This window comes from Echiichthys vipera (genome assembly GCF_963691815.1).
Source record: "Echiichthys vipera genome assembly, chromosome: 9".
NCBI lineage: Eukaryota > Metazoa > Chordata > Actinopteri > Perciformes > Trachinidae > Echiichthys > Echiichthys vipera.
In genome coordinates, this window is record NC_139834.1 from 28,186,315 (window position 1) to 28,208,044 (window position 21,730).

The 21,730-nt window shown below is 43.1% G+C and overlaps 1 protein-coding gene across 1 annotated transcript; it reads right to left on the minus strand.

Annotated features, from left to right (window-relative positions):
- Window positions 1-8,402: 8,402 nt before the first annotated feature.
- Window positions 8,403-13,663, minus strand: krt8 (keratin 8). Its single transcript, XM_083919989.1, has 8 exons — window positions 13,106-13,663; window positions 11,385-11,593; window positions 10,587-10,647; window positions 10,368-10,463; window positions 10,060-10,224; window positions 9,766-9,891; window positions 9,380-9,644; window positions 8,403-9,239 (listed from the first exon to the last, which is right to left on the minus strand). Exons 1-8 carry the CDS (start codon window positions 13,553-13,555, stop codon window positions 8,986-8,988), a joined length of 1,626 nt encoding a protein of 541 aa, XP_083776115.1. The 5' UTR covers window positions 13,556-13,663; the 3' UTR covers window positions 8,403-8,985.
- Window positions 13,664-21,730: the final 8,067 nt, after the last annotated feature.

Genomic DNA, 21,730 nt, shown 5'->3' on the forward strand with positions numbered 1-21,730 from the left:
GACTGGCTGAAGCTGTCCGTGCTGCTTTCCCCTTAAGGGCGTGATCACACTGTCCTCCCGGACCACGACCCGGACTTTAGGGTACTTGTCCCCCCTCCCTCTCCCCCCCGCGCCCCAGCCCCGTTTGTACTCACACTACCTGGGCCTCGGCCAATGCTTCTTGCTGTCCATACGCCTTCAAGCCGTAACACGTCACACGCATTGATCGCGTGTGTGTGGCTTTGTTTACAAATCTTTCCGTAGACCTCGGAGTTTTTGTGCGTCTTGTCGACTGTTCTTGAATATTTTCATCCGACCAAATCTGCAGTAAACACAACGTGAACCTTTCACCACCATTGTTGTTGTTGTTAAATGTCCGCGCATGGTCCGTCCTTCTATTTACATGTCCGAACAGGCGGACATAACGCTACTGCCGTAGGGCTCGTGCTCGTACACGTGCGCACGCTCGTGCTCGTACATGTGCAAACGGCTCCGCTAAAGCCCACCTCTTTCAAGCGGGCCGTTGCCGCCCAGCTGGCCCCAGTTGAGCGTGGAGCGGGTGCGCTCACACTACTTAAAGGTACTAGACTTTAGCTGAAAAAACGGTTTTGGCCGCGGCCAAAAGGATAGTGTGATCACGCTCTAAGAGTGTGTTGGCCTGAGATCCACAACACAAAACAAAAGGAGGGTGAGTTAGCAGCTGACTATCGCACTAGCATGGAATCTGTTTTCGCAGCTCACTCCGGCATCGACGCAGACAATGAGGTATACAATGATTTGCTGAAAACAGCTTTGATTAATGGACTTAATCCTAGCCTCAAGGATCGTGTCATGGCTACATGTGTTGGATGGGAGACTGGGACCATAGCGAATGTTTGGACACATGTTCTACACGCCGAACGAAATAAGGTAGATTTGGACTCTAAACAGACACAAGAACTTCAGACTGCTCAACTGATGTATTACCAGCAGGGTGGGGCATATAATCCTGAAAAGAAATGGAAGCCGCACCAACCCAGCATCAGAGGGAGGCGTAGACTGGGTCAAAGCCAGGATTTCCAGGAGCGCACCAACAGCCGAGCCAGATACAAGACACAGTGCTACAATTGCGGGGGCCATGGGCATTTGTCATATGATTGTCCTACAATGACATCCGACCAGCGAGGAGGACAAAATTCAGGGGAATCATGGCCATTAGCACCACCATGAGGTCTCTCTGTGCCGTCTCTGGGGCAGGCAGGTCAGAGAATACAACACATAGACACATATACACATGTAGACACTGTTGAGGATAGTGACAATCCAGTTGTCACATATCAACAATATATACACTTAACACAAGACTCTAAAACACCCCCTACATTGCTATTAAACATAAAGGTATTAATGTGACATTCCTTGTAGATTCGGGAGCACAAGTCTCTGTTATCCAATTCAAATTGCTCCCTGAGGCACCCAAAACAAGTAAATTCTTAAAGACAATAGGAGCTTCAGGGGTTCCAGGCTTTGAGCCATTGTCTCAGCCACTGACTGTATGGTTTGGAGATTACAGAAGTGAGCATCAATTCCTTCTCCTGTTAATTTGTTAGCACATGACCTTATGTGTGCTCTAGGCATTGATGTACATTGTGATTCCACAGGAATCAAGGTGACATGTGCCACAGCTGGTCTATATCCTGTCTCTGTTTCTGGGAGTGATTATCAATATTCTTGGGACCTAATTCTTGGACTAAATTTAAAGGATATAGACAAACTGTTGTCCATGATACCACAGATTACAGAGACACCGAAGTATCTGCAGTGTGTGTCACATTTCTCACAAAAATCTAAAGATTACACCTATGAAAATACATGGAATGTTGGAGGGTATAAGGAGGACATAGGTATAGATACAGTTTTTGTGGGTTTAGAGTTCGCAGCTGCGGCAGTAAGTCTGTCTGAAACTCAGTCGACCTTGTTTTCAATGCCAGGGTCTGTGCCTCACATTCCACTGGAAAAAAAAAAAATCCGATGTTGCATGGACCAATTTGGAACCCTGGGTTAAGGCAGCTTTACTGACGACAGACTGGCAAAATAGACCAAATGGTAGTTGTTACTCCCCATCAATGAAAATCACATCTTATCCTGTAAACATGAAAGCAGCAGTCAATCGAAAAATTCACACATACACAAATGAGGTGACACTAATGACATTAACTACTGAAGAGGAAGCATTGGTTTCAACAAGTACCTGGGAAATTGTGGGCTCAAGATAAATTTGATTTTGGAAATGTAAAAAGAGCAATTCCTGTTACTGTTCAGCCCATGCAAAAGACAATATCCATGTAGCCCAGAATCTGTTGAAGGCATAGATCCTGTCATTCTGTCTCTCATAAAACAAGGTGCCATTGTGGAATATCTCAAATATACCTCCCATTTTACCTGAATAGGCATCATAGATGTCACAGGTTTGAGTTTCTGGTGATTGATTTTAGAAAATGCAATATTGATGCATCACTGTAAATCCTGACTCATTATTCTGGGTTTTTTGCTTTCACTCTCAATGGTATTTTAATTTTTGGAATTCATGGTACAGTTTTCTGGGAAAACCTGGTTTTAAAAACTGCCATAGTGATGGTGAAGTTTTCAGAAACATACGTCTTGTTTTTGCAAATTGAAGCATTAGATATAACAATAATAATAAGGATAATATTATTAATAATGATAATAATTGGGTCCTGACTGCATCCATAGAAACTGGATGGGTTTTTAAAATAAATAAATAAACAAATAGATTAAATTCTATTGCCACTTATGGATTATTATTATGTTTCTGTGGAGATCTCCCCCTGTATAAAGAAACTTGGCCAATGACTGACTTTTTAGACTGTGACTGCTGAGGCAAACAGCCTCTACCGACTTAAAATGACCTACCCGATCAAGCTCTGATTGTTTCTTTTTAATTTTTGCATGATAATTGTATGTCAATAGTTTTATGTCGATTAACAAACACTAACATCTGACCCTATTGTATTTTCGAAGTGTGCACGTTATGCATGATACTCATTGTCACACTAATGTTTAATGTCAGCCTGAAGCGCTGTACTGTCTTAATTTTCGAGCTTTTGATCCAACAGCTAAAGATGAAGAACCATTCTTGGATGGAAATGTTTCACAGTGGATCAAAACCATGGAAAGCATTGTTTGATACATAGTGTCTCACGATAATTCTGTTTTTCTTCATAGATGGTTCTGCGAGGAGTCCATCTAACTGCTCTTTCTGTGTTTGCCTTTGAACTAAACTGCCAAATAACTCGTCTGCTAAAGCGAACAGTTATTTGTATTAATCTGAACTTTTCTTTCTAGGGGCAACAGATGATACAGTGTCAGAGTCACAATATGCTTTAATATTGTCCCTAACTTTCACACTCTGGGAAAAACTGTGGCATTCTCACTCCTACAGGAAAACCTTTTGTTCTTAACCTTTTGTCTCTAACACTTTTACCTGTTTACAGTTAAAAGAGTTCACGCTGACTATAACAACTCAGTTTTCACAGGGCAACACCATTGCAGATGATGGTGCTAAAGAAGAACATGGGACAGTGGTAAAGACTGTTTCCGACGGTGTGTTAAGTGCTAGTAACCTCTGACACCAGGACATGGAAGAGAGAAGAAAATGGCATCCATGGCATCGAATGAGGCAAAATAAAGCAAAGAAACCTATATAGTGGCTCAGATGAAGAAACGGTGTAATTGAATTGTGTTTGTTATAATGTTTTTCGTTGTTTTTATTTTTCCTTGTCATATTCGGAGAGTTAAGAGTGAACCTCTACTAATGTTTGTAGTGTGTAGTCAAAGAAAGAGTTAGTTGATGATATTGTGTTATTTCCAAAAAATTATTTGACACTTTGTGTCAAAAGGGGGGAATGTGAGAAATAACCAAAGATGACCTACCTTATTTATCTATGATTGTAAATCCTTGATTAGCATAACAGTCAAGCTGAGAATGAGTGCTGGGGGATTGTGGATAGGAGTCACATGGGGATTGCAAATGGTGACAAAAGGGGGGTCGTAAATACTGATAACTTCCACGGGGGCCATAAACATGGGGTAGTGTCAACAATAGCATTTATTTGTACTTTGACTTGTTTTTCAGTGCTGCAGGCAGACATTTGCATCCCGGTGTCCTCAATTTTCCAGTGAATTCTTGTTTACACCACTAGTTATCTAGTGCTTATGTGAAAGTGTCATGCATCTCTGCAGATACCGCAGGTCTTCATGTTCCAAGAAACACTTTCTCGGCCCTTCTCACACCTCGCCCATTCTGAGTGCCTGTAAACGATTATGAATCAGACTTATGGAATCAAAGGAGGACTTGGGTGGAACTTTTGCATGCCAACTGGTGTGGTCCAACTATCTGGTGTGGAGATCCAGGTATTTAACCTCTCATAAGGCCGATGATGTCACTGGAACCCCTTGTGCTTCAGAAAGAAAACAAGAGAAACAACATAATCATCCCGTATGTAGCTGGGTATCAGAGGAACTCAGGAGGATCTTCAACAAACACTGAATCCCTGTGTATTTCAAACCCAGTAACACACTCAGACAGAGACAAGTACATCCCAAGGACAGAACACCACACCCACAAAAGCAATCTGGTTTATGCAGCTCAATGCAACAAGGAATGCAAAGATCTCTACATTGGAGAAACAAAACAACCTCTGCATAAACACATGGCCCAACACAGGAGAGCTAACTCCTCAGGCCTGGACTCTGCTGTCCACTTACATATCAAGGAGAAAGCCCACTCCTTTGATGACAACAATGTCCAAATCCTGGTGGTTTGAAAGAGGAGTAAAAGTAGAGAAGGAGGTCTGAGACACCACTTATCTCCAATTTACAATGCTGCCCTTTCATCCCTTCACAGGAGATTCAACAATCTAACCTCAAAGAACAACTGTTCACAAACGGCCTCCTGTGACTCCAACAACTGTCGTTAAGACTCAATAGAGCACTTGGAGCACAAAGGGTTCCAGTGACATCATTGGCCTTGTGAGAGGTTAAATACCTGGATCACCACACCAGTAAGTTGGACCAGTCCCAGCCTGGTCCTGGTCCTGGTCCAGCCTAGTCAAATGCGTACATGAACGGATGAAGCCTCTTGGATGAGAGGTGAAATGTCCTCCTAGACAAATACCCAAGTACAGCTGCTTTTGACTGAAATTGCTTTGGGGATAACATGGACAAATGAGAACATTCACAGGCTAACAATACAATACTGCCTCCTTGTGGGAAAGAATTAAATGGATTTCAGGTCAGGTTGTTACATGCTGAGATACTAGATCTTGATGCCCCACCCTACTTGGTATTTTTCATGCGAGGGAGATCATTTTTGTCGATGCCACAATAGGCAATTGTGTTTGTAAACTATATTACTGATGTGAGACAAACATTCATGTTGTACATTGTTTCAACTGCTGACTTGCTCGTCTACCTGTGTTGTGAGCCAGAATGCCACGTAAGCAAACACACACGGCATGCTTTGTACTCATTTCTGTAGTGGCATGCTACGGAAGCCCTGAAAGGCAAGGTGATTCAAAATGCATTTGACTTGTGACTGACAGCTGATGGATGTGGAAAATAAGCAGTTCACTGATCACACATCATGGGCGATGTCTACGCACACACACACACACACACACACACACACACACACACACACACACACACACACACACACACACACACACACACACACACACACACACATCTCACTTGACAACTAAGTTTACAATATAGTAAACTGCAATTAATAATGATGAACGCGGTAAGTGACTGGTACTGTAAAGTAGATCTCGTGTTTATCTTCTTAAATCACCTGAAAACAGCAGCAGTCTGCTACAGTTAAAACACAGACCTCCTGTGTAACAGCCATGACAAGGTGTGTACTTATTTGATATTTGTTGTTACATTTATTTTATATATTGCATTTATTGCATCCAGGTGCATCATATACACATCAGGTAGGTGTACACTGTCTGCAGGCATCATGATCACGTCGTCCATTGACGTGAATATTAAGTAGCCATTTGGAGCACGCAGTCCCTTTCACAGGTACCAACAAAATGAGAATCTAAACACAAAGTTAAAATAATGAGAAGTAAACTTAGACCATATGCAGGCTTATATTAAAAGGCAAGTGTAACGGCAGAGAACTGTCAATCATCTACGTCAGGGGTGGGGAACCCATGCTCCTGGAGGGCCACTGTCCTGCATGTTTTAGGTTTCCCTGCTCTAACACACCTGAGTCTAACGATTACTAAACCTGTGACAAGCTTCGGCTGCTTGATAACGAGCAGAGCATTATAATCAAGAGCAGGGTTCCCCACCCCTGATCTACGTCTTCAGCCTGTCACTATAAATGTGCTGGAGCACAGTGGGAATTGTAGTCCTGTGACTTTCTATGGCCTAAAGGACACCACTAGATGGCATAATATACCAAAACATTAACAGGCTCTAACATATGTAAAAAGGGAAAGTGACGTAAAACGGTGAAGCCGTCTTGTTGACCGAGAGGGTTGAACCTGATAAATAGGTCAGCAAGTCTGCACTCTCTCAACGAGCTAATGAAGTCAATAAAACATTAAAGGCAACGCCCGGGGTATAAACAGTTTTCCAGGTCAGGTCTTTTTCTCTCCTCTAACACAGAAATAAACAGATCCTCATCATTAACACATACTTAGTTAAAATGTACTCACTAGTGTAGGTTTCTTGTACCATTAAGTCTTAATTCATTAGTTACAAAGTTCAAGATTTAAAAGTCTACTGCTCACACACTGTTTTACATGTACACTCATATATGTGTATTATATGTTTAGAAAGCAATGGATTGTCACTATCTAAATGGCCAGTGAAGGGTTATTTATTTATATGTATTTTACAAGTCTGTACTATTTCTGAACATCATCGTGAAAGAAACTATTTGAAGGACCTTCACCTTAATCCTGATCAGCAAACAAACACACATATAGCAAAGACCTGTTTTTTGACTTAAGTGTTCAATACATGTAGCCATCTATCATCTTCAACCACTTGTCCCTAACGGGGTCACAGGGGCTGGAGCCGATCCCAGCTGACATTGCGCGTGAGGCGGGGTACACCCTGGACAGGACGCTAGTCTATCGCAGGGCAAATAGGTCGCACTCACACTGTCCTTCCGCACCGTGCCCCAGGACGTTTCACGTCTAAAGTCTAGTTCATTTGACCAGTGTGAGTGCAACCGCACCGCTCCTAGGAGCTGTCCACGGCCCGTTTGGGAGAGGTGGGCTTTTGTAAAGCACGTTTGCACATGTACGAGCACAAGTGTGCGCATGTGTACGAGCACGAGGCCTACGGCGGTTCTGACGTCATTTTAAGTGCGCCTGTTTGGACATAGAAAAAAGAAGGAGGGACCATGCGCGGACATTTAAAACAATGCCGGCGAAAGGTTCACGTTGGTGCGATGCGGAGGTGGAGTGTTTACTGCAGATTTGGTCGGATGAAAATATTCAAAAACAGTCGGACAAGACGCACAAAAACTCTGAGGTCTATGGAAAGATTTGTAAACAAAGAGACGCATCGCGATGACGTCATCAATGCGTGTGACGTGTTACGGTGTGATGACGTATAGGACAGGCAAGAAGCATTCGCGCTGAGGCCCAGGCAGTGTGAGTACAAACGGGCCTGGCCCTCTGGGGAGAGGGAGGTGGGGACAAGTACCCTAGAGTACGGGGCATGGTATGGATGGACAGTGTGAGTGTGCCCATAGAGACAGACAGAGACAGACAACCATTCACACTCACATTCACACCTACGGGCAATTTAGAGTCATCAATTGACCTAACACTTGCATGTCTTTGGGCTGTGGAAGGAAGCCGGAAAAAAAATGTATCATGCAGAGAGAACCCCAGCCCGGACTTGAAACATGAACCCTCATGCTGTGCGGCAGCAGTGCTAACCACAACAACACCGTGCCACCCCAATACATAAAGCCTATATTTTTAAACAAAAATAAAAAATCAGGATCGTGTGATTATCATTTTCCTTGTGATTTAAAAGCATGATGAACCGTCCTTGATTACAGATTGAAGACTGCTTACAGTTGTAGTCTAAGAATTTCGATTAGTTGTTTCTTTGGCGGTAAGTAACTGCAGGCGAGCCTCTGCAAGTGAAGTGCTTTCATTTGTGGGTCATATGATCAGTCACCATTGTTTTAACTCACTCTCTGATAGATAGTGACTTAACAGTCAATTAACTAGATGAAAATCTTACAGAGTACATCTTTAGGTACTTTCAATTGGATTATTCCTGTCAGATTTATTTAGACGTAAGTTAATTTAGTACTACATTTCCTTCTCTTTCTTTGAATCATCATCATCATCGAAAAATTAAAACAAAAGCATCACTTTCTGTCAGTAAACACATTTTTATTTGTTTTGGTAGCAAAAACAGCACCTCAGGACAACAACTTGACGTGGGCAGCCTCCTAAGGGGTCAAACGGTTTCAGTTACAGGGCACGCACAGGGAAGACATGCACTACCTACTGTAGCAGGCGACTTTAAGACATTAGTTGACCAACAAGTACTGAAGCACTGTTTCAGTACATTCACATTCCTTTGACAACACAACGACGCAACACCGTTTTGAAAGAAACTCCGTGTATGGAATAGCTGTTGCATAGATTTCAAGGGAGTGTTATCTTTCCATAGTTGCAATTTCCCGGTTTTTACCTCACCCTCTGAGACAAAACTACTTTTTAGTACAGACAGTCAGACATCAGACATACAAAATAAATCCTTTGGTCCCTTTCAGATCTTTGGTAGTGTTAGGATGATTTATTGCTTCATGAAAAACATTTTTAGGCTCTTGGAGAGACAAGTATTTTTACTTCATAGTTGGGGGGAGGGGGATGAACTGTAAGTATAAAACTACCAGAGAGGCAGAGGAGTTTATAGCAGACAGGTAGCTACACCTCTAAACTAGACAGCTCAATCCTCAATGACCTCAGAGGACTCAGACACCACTCTGCCATCCTTGGTCTCAATCATCTTGATAACAACATTCTTTTTGCTCTGGGTGGTGCTGTAGCCGCCGCCGGTGCTGCCGCTGCTGAAGCTACTGCCGCCCATGCTACTTCCATATCCGCCTCCATATCCACTTCCATATCCGCCTCCGAATCCGCTGCTAAGACTGCTGGAGTAGCTGCTATTAATTCCGGACGAGGGGTAACCACCGTAGCTTGCTGTTGAGAGAAGGGAGGTAGGACACAAGAGTTAAACATGGACAAGAGTGGAATCTGTTAAATTCAACAGAATCCAATCATTGGAGACCATTAGTTTTGAATTCAGTCAATACAAAGACAATGAAGGCAAGATGACGTACTGCTCTGTTGGGAGATGTTGATAGACTTGATGCCAGTCGCCAGCCTGTCCTCCTCTCCCTCCAGTAGTTTCCTGTAGGTGGCGATCTCAATGTCCAGAGCGAGCTTGACATTCATCAGGTCCTGGTATTCTCTGATCTGGCGGGCCATGTCCTGTTTGGCTCTCTGCAGGGCATCTTCCAGATCCTTAATGCGGGACTTGGCGTCCTTCACTGCCATCTCACCGCGCTCCTCAGCCTCAGCGATCTGGGCCTCCAGGTTGGCACGCTGGGAAAAGAAAAATATCCCCAAAAATTAAGGGCTTGTCAACTCTCCTGATTGTTAAATGACAATAACAAATTATATAGGTCAGAGTGGCATACTATGGTGCCAAAGCACTTTTCCATACCTGTCCCTTGACGGAATCAATCTCTGATGTCAGTCTCTGGATCATGCGATTGAGGTCTGCGATCTCTGTCTTGGTCGCCCTAAGGTCATCTCCGTATCTGCTGGCGGATGTCTGCATCTCCTCATACTAAATAAACATCAACAATACAAGACATTATAATGTGGAAACCCTATTAATCAGAATACTGCATGAACTGATGAATGTAATAGCTGAGGTGAACATTTTTTCTTTCGATATAAATTTAACATGAAACAGAAACATGAATGAAAAAATTCAAAAGGAGTTCTCAATCACCTTGGACTTGTACCATGTCTCTGCCTCGGCACGGCTACGGTTGGCGATATCCTCATACTGAGCCTTGACTTCAGCAACAATGGCATCCATGTCCAGGTTGCGGCTGTTGTCCATCTCCACAATGACTGACGTGTCCTTGATCTGGCTCTGGAGCTCACGAAGTTCCTGAAGAAGTACACCAAAATTGAGGAACACCATCAGCTAATGCACTTCCAGTGATGGCACAAGAAGTAAGTCAATGTGTTGATCAGATGCTGAGAAAAGGTAAGTAAACAAACAACGGTATTGATATGATTTGTGTGCCATACCTCCTCATAGATCGACCTGAGGAAGTTGATCTCATCTGTCAGACTCTCCAGCTTGGCCTCCAGCTCAACCTTATTCATGTAGGCCTCGTCAACATCCTGGAACCAACAAAAATGTTAGAAGGGGACACCACAAAGAACTAACACTCTCTTCAGGAGAGAGGGGTAAATGAAAACCACAGAAAGGGTATCAGATTTGTAACGTAGACAAGTTGTGCTTACCTTCTTGATGAGAACAAAGTCATTCTCACACTCTGTGCGCTTGTTGATCTCATCTTCATACCTGAGAGGGAAAAAATACAGTTCATGATTGGATTTGGTATATTCGGAAAGTCCCATCTCATGCTCTTGTTTAGTTTTGAGAGTTTATACAGCAACGTTACACTAGGGGGCGCAAGTAGTCCATCCCTATCTCTTACACGCCTTTGGGACATTTGATTCACACAGTCTGTTGACTGAGGGCCAAGCAATAAAAGATGTTGATCTGATATTTGTCCCTCCGGGTTCCTCTGAATTCAGCTAATACGTTTTGTTTATATTTGGACAGGTGACAAAAATGTGTGGTATTGCTGTACGTGTGTTGTGTTAGAGACATGAGCGTGTAAGCATGCACATGCTTGTATCATCTTGGGTAAAGTTAAAGACAGCTTTGCAACTCTTATAACTTTATTATAAAAGTTATAACTGAATTTTATTTATAATAACTTTAACTCCAGTCATATGTAATACAATGGGCGTTCTAAACATGCTTCCTCAGTGCTGTAATTCCCTAGAGCTGGTATGACGCAAGACAATGGACAGATGTAGGGAGGAGTCAACAAAAAGATTAACTCAGTGTTCTGCAATGCTAGTCTTGAAGCACAAATCAGACTTGAACTGTTGTACTTTTGGGCCTTTAGTTATGAATGAATGCCTTCAGTGTAACCTAAATGAAAAAGATGCATCTTTATGGGGTAGAACAGGACTGACACTGCGTACAGGGGCTCATTTTTATCCCGCACTGCCCCCTTCCACACTCACTTGTTCTTGAAGTCCTCCACCAGGCCCTGCATGTTGTGCAGGTCAGCCTCCAGCTTCATCTTGTCGTTGCCCAGGCTGTCGAGCTGCCTGCGCAAGTTGCCGATGTAGGCCTCGAACATGGCGTCGATGTTGGAGCGGGTGGTGGTCTGTCCCTGCAGGAGGCTCCACTTGGTCTCCAGCATCTTGTTCTGCTGCTCCAGGAAGCGGACCTGATGTGTAGAGGGGGGGATAAGAGTTGTTTATCATGGTAACTAGTTAGCAACCAATCAAAAAAGCATTACATAGAATCAGTGACTTACATGGTTGCCTTCTGTAAAAAATATGTAAAGACGGATCCCTTGGCATCAGCTATGAATTATTATGAAATTCTCTTTAAAAGTATTACGTAACTGCAGTCTGCTCTGCTCTGACAAACCGCATAGCCTCCGGGATAACATCCTTACACTCAATCATCAGGGTCAACCTCGCCATGCCTCATATTCACGGTCTACAGTCTTTGTTGTTTCTTATCTAACTTTGGAGCCTTGTAAGCTGCTGTTTGCGGAAAAGGAAGGCCTGACGTTCATGCATCCTGACAGGAGGTAGAGGGGAGGGAGATCATGACGAGGTTGGAAAAATCTGGAGATGGAGGAACAGTGCTAGTTTAACCTTCTCCTCCATTTCTTCCTGTTTTTGTACAGCTGAGTTCGCAGTCAAAGAAGAAAAATTCAGAGAGAGAAGTGAGTTTGTACATTTGTGGGTAGTGAAAGCAGATATGTGACTGAATGGACCTTGCCCTGATAAATTACACTCTACAGGTGAGATCTAACCAAGAACCTCTCAGGGTCTTAGTAAATATAGATACTGACTTCAAATCTTCTTCAAATGCACTTTATTTCTTTAGCGCCATTGTGCCAGGAGAAGGTGAGCTGATATGTAGCCAGTCAGCTGGCATTGACCAGAACATGAAACCATCTGACCTATTTAAATATTAACCAACTGCTGAGGCCTCAGAGGACAAATACACTCCTGAGTATTTCATGCTGGACTTAAATGCTGATATGAACGGTTTAAAGTCAATGTATGCATACTCCCAAAGAGCACTCCTTTTAAAATGTGACACAGTGAAAGAAAGTTTTGTCAAACAATTGCACTCAGTGCTGTCTGTATGTGTGTACGTTAGGGAGGGGTGAGGGCCACCAGGGCCGCAGAAAGAGCCACACCCCGTGCTTAGGGAGGGACCATTCCCAAGGTAACTCGTATCACAAGCCCTGAGCTCTGCCCTGACACACCCTTAGCTCTCTTGTCTCTCTCTCCTTCTCTCTCGCTCTCTCTCTCTTTTTTCTGCAAGTCTGTTTTTCATCACTATAAAAGGGCAGCCTGAGCCAAAAGATAGAGAGCCTAACCCTAACTTTGAGCTACAGCACATTTTTTCCTGCCCTGACTGCATTTGTGGGAGGTGAGGAGAGCAGAGAGGGGAATAAATCAACTTTCTCCACGCAGCAAAAAGTGAGGAAATCAGCATTACACGACATGTGGCAAACATATGGACATCTAAGATCAAATATTGCAAAACAATGTCACAGCACTGTAGAGAATCAATCAGCCTTTTGACTACACTGAGTTTTCCCAGGCACCTAAAGAAGGTTATGTCTATTTGAAGAGAAGATATAGGCAAAGACAAGTGCCTGGGTAACCTGTTTTTTTGACACACATATAGGCACTGGATTTCAAGCTCTTACCTTGTCAATGAAGGAAGCAAATCGGTTGTTGAGTGTCTTGATCTGCTCCTTCTCCTGGGTGCGGACAGCTTGGATGCTGGGGTCAATCTCGAGGTTCAGGGGGGCCAGGAGGCTTCTGTTTACAGTCACAGCGGTGATAGGGGCATGAACACCCATGCCACCAGCCATGCCACCACCCATGCCACCACCCATGCCACCACCGAAGCCACCACCGTAGCCACCACCATAGCTTCCGCCACCCATGCCTGCACCACTCATGCTTGAGCTCAGGCCGTAGGAAGTGGAGCTGGTGATGCCACCTCCAAAGCCCCTGTTGCCTCCTCCATAGGAAGACTTGACACTGTAGCTACTGCGGGAGGGGCCACTGCCTTGTCCAGCGAAGGATCTGCTGCTGAAGCTCCGTGGGGCATTAGAAGTCTTCACACTGTAGGAGGTGGTCTTATAACTCATTCTGAAATCTGGAGGTTTCTTTCTCTTTTGGATGAAATAAGTCTGGGAAGGTCAGACCCAATGGCTCGGTTGGCAAGGCAGGCAGGCAGGCAGGCAGAGGGGAGAGACCAGAGTGGATAGAAATGAGCAGAAACTTCTGAGGAGTTTTAAAGCCTGCGGCTGTGGGAGGGGACTGTGGTGAGCTGCCATTGGCTGGGAGTCCGGGTGAGGGAGAGAGAGGCAGGGCCGTAACATTACACTTCCATGACACATTGTCCAGTCACTCAAAACCATTACCTGGTCTCTCTACAGGCTCTCTACTCTGTGTTGTTAGAGAAAATCCGCCCTTCTGAGAGGACGTCGAATGGTTATATTCTTTTGCTTTGATCTTGTGTGTGTGTGTGTGTGCGTGCGTGTGTCTACTACATCTACAACTACTCAAACACACCACAGCTGATTCAACATGTAAGATCTGGTTAAATAAAAGGATCATTCCAACAGCAGCTAGTGTGTGTGTGTGTGTGTGTGTGTGTGTGTGTGTGTGTGTGTGTGTGTGTGTGTGTGTGTGTGTGTGTGTGTTCGTGTACGTGTGTAAGGAGGGAGGTATTGCTGATTATTTTTTAGAACAAATAGTTATAGTGAATTTCTGCTACTATATCTTTCCCTTCACCCTCATTTCTAACAGTTTTCACCATGATTAGATCATGTTATTATTACCGTATCAATTTCTCATTATGTATTTATATTCAACACATTACTGCACAACTTTTTATTTTTTATTTTAGTTTGTGCATTTTACCATTACTATACTCCTGTATGCTACTGTATTATAATATAATATATTTTCCATTATATCATGGCTCTCAACAAGAAACTGGTGGATTGCTTACTCCAGGTAGGGAATGAGTCCTTACCACAAGTGAAGGAGTGCAAGTACCTTGGGATCATGTTCACGAGTGAGGGGACGATGGAGTGTGAGTTTGGCCGGAGAATCGGAGCAGCGGGGGCGATGTTGCAGTCGCTCTACCGCACCGTTGTGATGAAAAGAGAGCTGAGGAAGGCAAAGCTCTGGATCTACCCGTCAATCTTCGTTCCTACCCTCAGCTATGGTCATGAAAGCTGGGCCATGACCGAAAGAACGAGGTTGCGGGTACAAGCGGACGAAATGGGTTTTCTCAGAAGGGTGGCTGGAGTCTCCCTTAGAGATATGGTGAGAAGTTCAGCCGCTGCTCCTTTGCGTTGAAAGGAGCCAGTTGAGGTGGTTCGGGCATCTAGTAGGGATGCCCCCTTGGCGCCTCCCTAGGGAGGTGTTCCAGGCACGTCCAGCTGGGAGGAGGCCTCGGGGAAGACCCAGGACCAGGTGGAGAGATTAGATCTCCACACTGGCCTGGGAACGCCTCAGGATCCCCCAGTTAGAGCTGGTTAATGTGGACCCCGACCCCGGATAAGAGGTTGAAGATGAGATGAGATGAGATCATATTTTATTCCTATATTTGAGCTGCTGCTGTTTGTAACGTCTGAGATTGTAGTAAGATTTTAAGCCATGATATTGTAGACATATTTGTAGGAGCATTGTTGGAGGCACCCTGGGATCTAAGAATTTCAACGCCCTCTGTTCCTCAGCGGTGTTACATACTGAAATACACTAGAAGTAGAGGTGTAAGAAATAATATTATACTTGAGTATTGTGATAGTAGGTTTTGTGGCACTGCATTGATTTTCAGAAACATTGCATTGATTTTTAATCAACTCTGAGAATCGGCACAGCTGGCAGTCTCGGCCAACATTACTGTCTTTATGAAGCTGTAGCAGCATCAGTTTTAAACCTAGTGTTAGAGTATTTGTAACATATGAAACTAGATAACCTAACGCATCTATTAGAGGCTTCCACTGGGAACCATGTTGAGCTAGCTTGTCTGGAAGTGGGCTAAATAACGTTTCAAAGTTAGGCTACATTTTGGCCATGAAAGAAAAAGGCATGTTCTCCATACTATAACAGTTTTCCTAAAATTTAATTTGAAAAATTGCAATATATTACCTTGCTTACAGTATCACAACATATCATAGTACACTGAATCCTACTACATAGCACATAACAGCATTAACCCACAGATTTTCAGAACGATGTGTTAATTGGCGATTTTAGGTTTTTTTACATTCTTATCTGTTTCCAGTCTTCATGCTAAACTTAGCTCACTGGCTGCTGGCTGCGTCTCCAAACTTAATGGTATCGACCTTCTCATCTAACTTACTGCAAGGAGACAAACAAGCCCATATCCCAAAAACTGTCAAACCATTGCTTTAACCCAGACCATTTGAGTGGTCAAAATAATGCATCCAAAAGCAACTACATGCATACAGCCAATGCTGTGTCCTTTTGCCAGGTGTGCTAGCATGCACCATCAAACTCAGTAAGCAGTGCCACTCAAGACACCTTTTGCTTGTTCTTTTAAAAAAAACACCAAAACAAAGAGGATGATGCTGAGAAGCACTTGGGAAATTCAACAGTTAACATACGCATATTTCAGCGCTGAGGCATCTTTAAAACAGGAGCAAAACAGTCACCCCAGCAGTGCTACGATAAGACATTTTGGAGGAGGTTTGGGTGTTTTGGATGCTTTAGGGCTCAAAATTCCATGGCTGATGCAGGCAACCTGTACTCAACCTCGTCTTGTTCTGAATCTAACACGGACCATATGCACTGTTTTGTATACTTATATCTGCAAACCAGGTGAACTGCACTAACCAGCTGGCTTTCATTACTGTCAAACAAGAGGTACGTTGGGTTAACGCCATTTAGCCTGAGGCCCAATGAGCGCAAGCCAAAGTTTGTATACAACTGAGTGTGACTTTGTGTATATGTCTATGTGTCTGTTGTGATGCATTAGTCTCTATAAACACCTTTCCGTAATTAATGTCTGATGCTTATTCCTGAGAGAACTACATACTGTGTAAACACTGTTAAAAAGAGTCCACAGTGATAACAGAGTGCCACTATTGCTCCTATATCAATCTGAGTCTGCACTAGAATTTGACCTTGTTTCCCACCATGCTGCAAGACTAAAGCGGAATACATGGCAGCTCAAACTTCAACCATGCTTCCACCAATACTGGCCCTGCATTCCTCTCCTCCCCCATTGATTTCCTCCTCCAGTCCCTCACCACGATGAGTCATGAGTCTTGGCATTACCAAACCAACTCCTTCCACCATATTCTCACTCCCCCATCTTCTCTAACCTTCCTCCTTTCCGCCAGTGGCTCTTGGCCTCATTATTACCGTGGAAACACACCGAAATAAAACAGACGACTACCATCGTCTTTTTCGCCAAAACGGATGCCAGCCCAAGAACGAGGCATTTGCGACAGCAGAGCACAGTTGCAAAGCTCAGAGGGAATGACTCAAACTGACAAAAGAACATGTGGCAATATCGATATGATGTTGTGAATGACTTTGAGCTTTCGCCACATAGGAAAAAAATCCGGTATGTAACCAAAATAAATAGCGCCAAAGGGGAATTGCTTTGTGAAATTCACATGACTGCAGGGAAATCATGGTGTAATCATATCATCACTAGGTTTTGAATCATGTGGGACGTTGATTCAAAAGCCACAGTAAACAAGAGCAGATCTTTCTCCCTAGAAGTTAATTGAATTCCAGTAATTCCACCATGAATTATGAAAAATGCCTCGGTTGATCGTATGATTCTCATTACTCCGACCAAGGTGAATTACTGTTAGCAATCTCATAAAGTTCTGATGTTGTTTTGTAGTTTGAACCCTTTTTATCTGCAAACGGATAAAAGTCAAAATCTGGGTTTATTGAAAGACAAAAGTAATCAAACTTCCAGCATGATTACAGTTTCTTGTTGCTATTAGTGATGCACTTTTTGCCATTTTGCCATTATTTGATTTATTTATTTATGCCAGTTGTGTCAGTTTGATTTATTTTAAAGAATGAATAATATGGAAGACGTTGAGCAAATCATTCTCTCTAATTGGCTATTTCTGCTCCGAGCTGATCTTAAATGATACTACTTGGGGCGGCAGTAGCTCAGTCCATAGGTGACTTGGCTGGGAATCGTAGGGTCGCTAGTTCTAGTCCCTGTGTGGACCATGTATGGAGTGTGGACTGGTGGCTGGAGAGGTGCCAGTTCATCTCCTGGGCACTGCCTTCGGTGCTGTTGAGCAAGGCACCGAAACCCTCAACTGCTCGGGGCACCGGTCACTGGCAGCCCCCTCGCTCTAACATCTCTCCTTAATTGCATGTATACAGGTCTTGTTTGTGCATGTGTGTATTTCGGGCCTGTGTGTGTGTAAAATGATTAATAATAAGAGTGAAAAAATTCAATTTCCCCGTTGCGGGATAAATAAAGAAATTCTTCTTCAAATCTTGAGTGTGTGTTTTTGTGTTTTCTGTGTTTTTCTTTAAGAGCATTATGAAGTGTAATTCTAAGAACGTATTCTCAAAATGTTGATATCTGATGAAATATAATGTAAACGGCTTTGTGTGATACCCTACTAAATATGGCATTCCATTTAAATACAATGACCACGGCGGTTTAGACAACAAGCGGTGACAGGTTTAGGCAACAAAAACTACCGTTACATGACTGGTTAAGTTTAGGCAACAAAACACATGGTCCTCGGAGATAAGGTTTGGTCCATGTTCCAGGACACAACACAACACTGCAGGGACACAAGCATCGGTCCACCTGGGTGAAAGTCCTGTGTTTTGGGACCCGTCGACCACCGTGACCTCCTCCCTACGTGGACTTTAGCGTTCTTATACTATGTCTCCTTACCTTTGCTCTGGATGTAATTAAAAATGACAGTGCATTCCTTTTCGTAGTTATAGTGAATGAGAACACTCTGGTTTGTTAAATACGGACCCTGGTGTCAACACTGCTCTTAAGTCAAGAAACCATCCCATGACACCTAAAAAAAAATTAAATCAGTTTCAATCACAATCAATCATTAAATGTGATTTCTGATGACATCTGTGTGGTCTCAATGTGTACTCAGGAGATAAATATGCATAGGAGTAATCAGTAACGGCAGGTTTTAGAGTACCATGGGTGTTCCAGATCAGCTCAGTTGCCACTTAATACAATACAAACAATCATTACAACAACTTCATAAGTGGCATTTCTTGAAGCCTCTGGTTCTTAAGCTTCTTGTTAAAGAGGTGTCCAATAATACCTGAGTAACACCGCAGGAAATAACAACAACACCTCTGTGTCTGTGAAGACGTTAACTAATCTCATTCAGTGAGTGTCAGTTATTTACTACGCCTGCCATTCATTCCATTCATATCAATCAATGGTAATGAGGCTTTCATCAGGAGCGGTCACATGCTTGAGGTGATTGTCACCATCTGCTGTTACAACATCAACAGACTGAGCTTCATACTGTATCTGCTGGTAAATCCCTAAGCTAAGCAGCTGGCTGATATTTCTTGTTTGACTGCTAGGCTGAGCCGCGGTGAGCAGGATTTTACAGCAGGGTAAATAAGTGTGAACAGAGATGGACCTTTACACTGGGTGTGCTGATGTAGCGCTCTATAAACATCGCAGGGGATCTATCACTGTCAGCTCGGCACAAAGCTGTCACAAGGCGTGTCAGAGTGTATCACCGCTTCTGTGTGTGTGTGTGTGTGTGTGGGGGGGGGGGGGGTGCAGGCAATGAGGTTGTGTGTTGATGCGCATAACTCCCTCTCACCCCTGTGTTCAGACACACACAGGGCGGAGGAACTCTTCCGTGTTAGTCGACGTAAAAACATTGGTCAAACTTGTAGCATTTGAAGGGCGAACTCATCATGACCCTTCGCTATAATGTGTCATTGTCAAGAGTGTGTTGGGTTTCTCTTGACATAAGCATCAGAAAATCACTACATTCGATGTATTTGTAACTAGGGTGGTTTCAATGCAGTCTCTTTAGTTCTGTAATAACTTAAAGCTTTCCAGCAGCCCTTCCTGGCAGGATATGGTACAATCACCCTGCACTTTTTTGTTTTAAGACCCCATTGTTTTGCAGCCGAGCCTTTTTAAGGAGAGAAAGAGGACACCCCCTCTCAGACAGATGAACTTGTTTAACTTTGCTTTACTCTGGAACACAAGGCTCCGAGGAATTTTCTGAATAAATGTTAGATTAGAAAGTAGCCTTAAGTAGCCTGGATTGAGGCTGATTACCACTGTTATGCAATGTCTTGTAGACTGAGCCATTGTACCGTTGCACTGTTGCTAATGACTGTATCAATACTTAAAAGGGAATACATTTAAAAGGCAAAAAACATCCACAGATGCTACAATTTATTCCATCCTTTCAATGGATGCGGTCCTTACAAATCTTACCCGACATCAATTTGTGTAACCTGTATCAAATGAATTGCTTTTACTCACTGTTTAGAGCTTTCCTGGTACAAGTCAAGAAATAACATTAAAGGATAGTTTTTTATTTAAGAATCTGTCCGTTAGCCTGCTAGCTTCAACAAAGGCTAACATTAACATCCTACATTCACTGTAACTCCCTTGATCGGTCTAAGCTGGGCCGCTTCGATGAGTTCTAGGGCCTCCTGCAGCAGGTACATCGCATCCCCAATGTGGAGCTGTTGGTGGGCTATGCTGACGTACACGGGGACCTGCTGCCTATCAACAATGACGATAACTACCACAAAGCCATTTACACCGCCAGCCCTCTACTCAGACTATTCCTGCAGAGGAAAGGTAAGCACGCAGGAAGCGTTGACCAAAAAGTCCCAGTTTTCACCTGTTTGTTTGACAAGATCTGCTTTTTGTGTGAGCTTTGGATAGTATAGCTTAAAAATGGAGATGAAATGGTTACCGGTTTAATGACAAAATGCAGCAAAATTCCAGTTAGTGTAAGTTTCACACTTTAATTATCGTAAAACACTGTGTTTGATTACCCAGTTGAAAAACTTACTGCAAAACAACATTTACACGCCCTTATGTTTAATGAAAGAATTATTAGTTGCAGCAAATGTTCCCACTATCAAAACTGGCCCTTCATAATTCATCTATGTAAATGATAGAGGACAAAATTGACACTTTTCTCTCTATAAAATTATTTCTAAAGTTCAGGTGAAGCTAAAATGAGGCTTAGTTCAATGCAGTCCTCAATGTTCATTTTAGAAAGTATCGTTTGGAAACCTGCCCTTTAAAGTGGGGTTAACACACAATGAAGTAGTACTGTGAGGTCTAATGAACAGGGTGGGGCACACATCTATATGGCTATCACTGTAAATCATAGTGCAGTGAGGTTTATGTGATTCTGTATCTGTAAAGCTGTTGGTTCATAGATTACGGTACATATATGAGAGTCTGGTATGTGTAGAGATAATGGCTCCACTTTGACCTTCATAGGTACACACAAAGAGAGATAAAGTGTTTTTTTTTTTTGCTTTAATTGTTTTTTAAAGGGGGGGGGGTGTCTGGGTGTATGTTAAGCACAATAACCATCAAAATCATATTTTGGTGATTGTTAGTTTAAATACATTCATGGTTAATTTCATTCACTGTATAGTCCACTATAAAATACCCACATGAACAGCTAATTTAAGTGTACATAAGATGTACACTACATTGTCCTCCCTATACCACAATGCAATGCGGTTATGTCTTACTGGAGGTGAAGAAGAAGCAGAAGAGGTGCTAACGGCCAGGTATCTGAGAGCTAACGGCAGTTACCAACAACCGTTACTCACGAGCTGACTACTGTTACTCTCTCATGGAATAAATTAACCAGTGGCTACTACAGCTCGCAATCAGGTAACACAACCATTGTTAATAAAACTACACTTTACATCAATACAACCTATATGACTGTCCCCCCTGAGTGCCCGGGTTATATTATAAATACACTGTAAAACAGGTTTACAGCTCTGTTTGTTTACATAACATATAAACTCACACATATATCCGGCGCATCTACAGAAGCAATGATTTGTTTTCTGTGTAGTGTCCGAAATCTCGTTTGGTCATTCCCTATATAGTGCACTATTTAATAAACACTATAAAGGGGATAGCGAGTGAATGAATGAGGATTTTCGAACACATAGTGAACGTGACAAGATGGAGGGCTCTGAACGAACAGGCTCCTTTGCAATTACGTCAAAGAAGCCGCTAGAAACCAGGTATCTCAAATCTTACTAGTACAAGTTTTACCACTTAGTTTAATCAA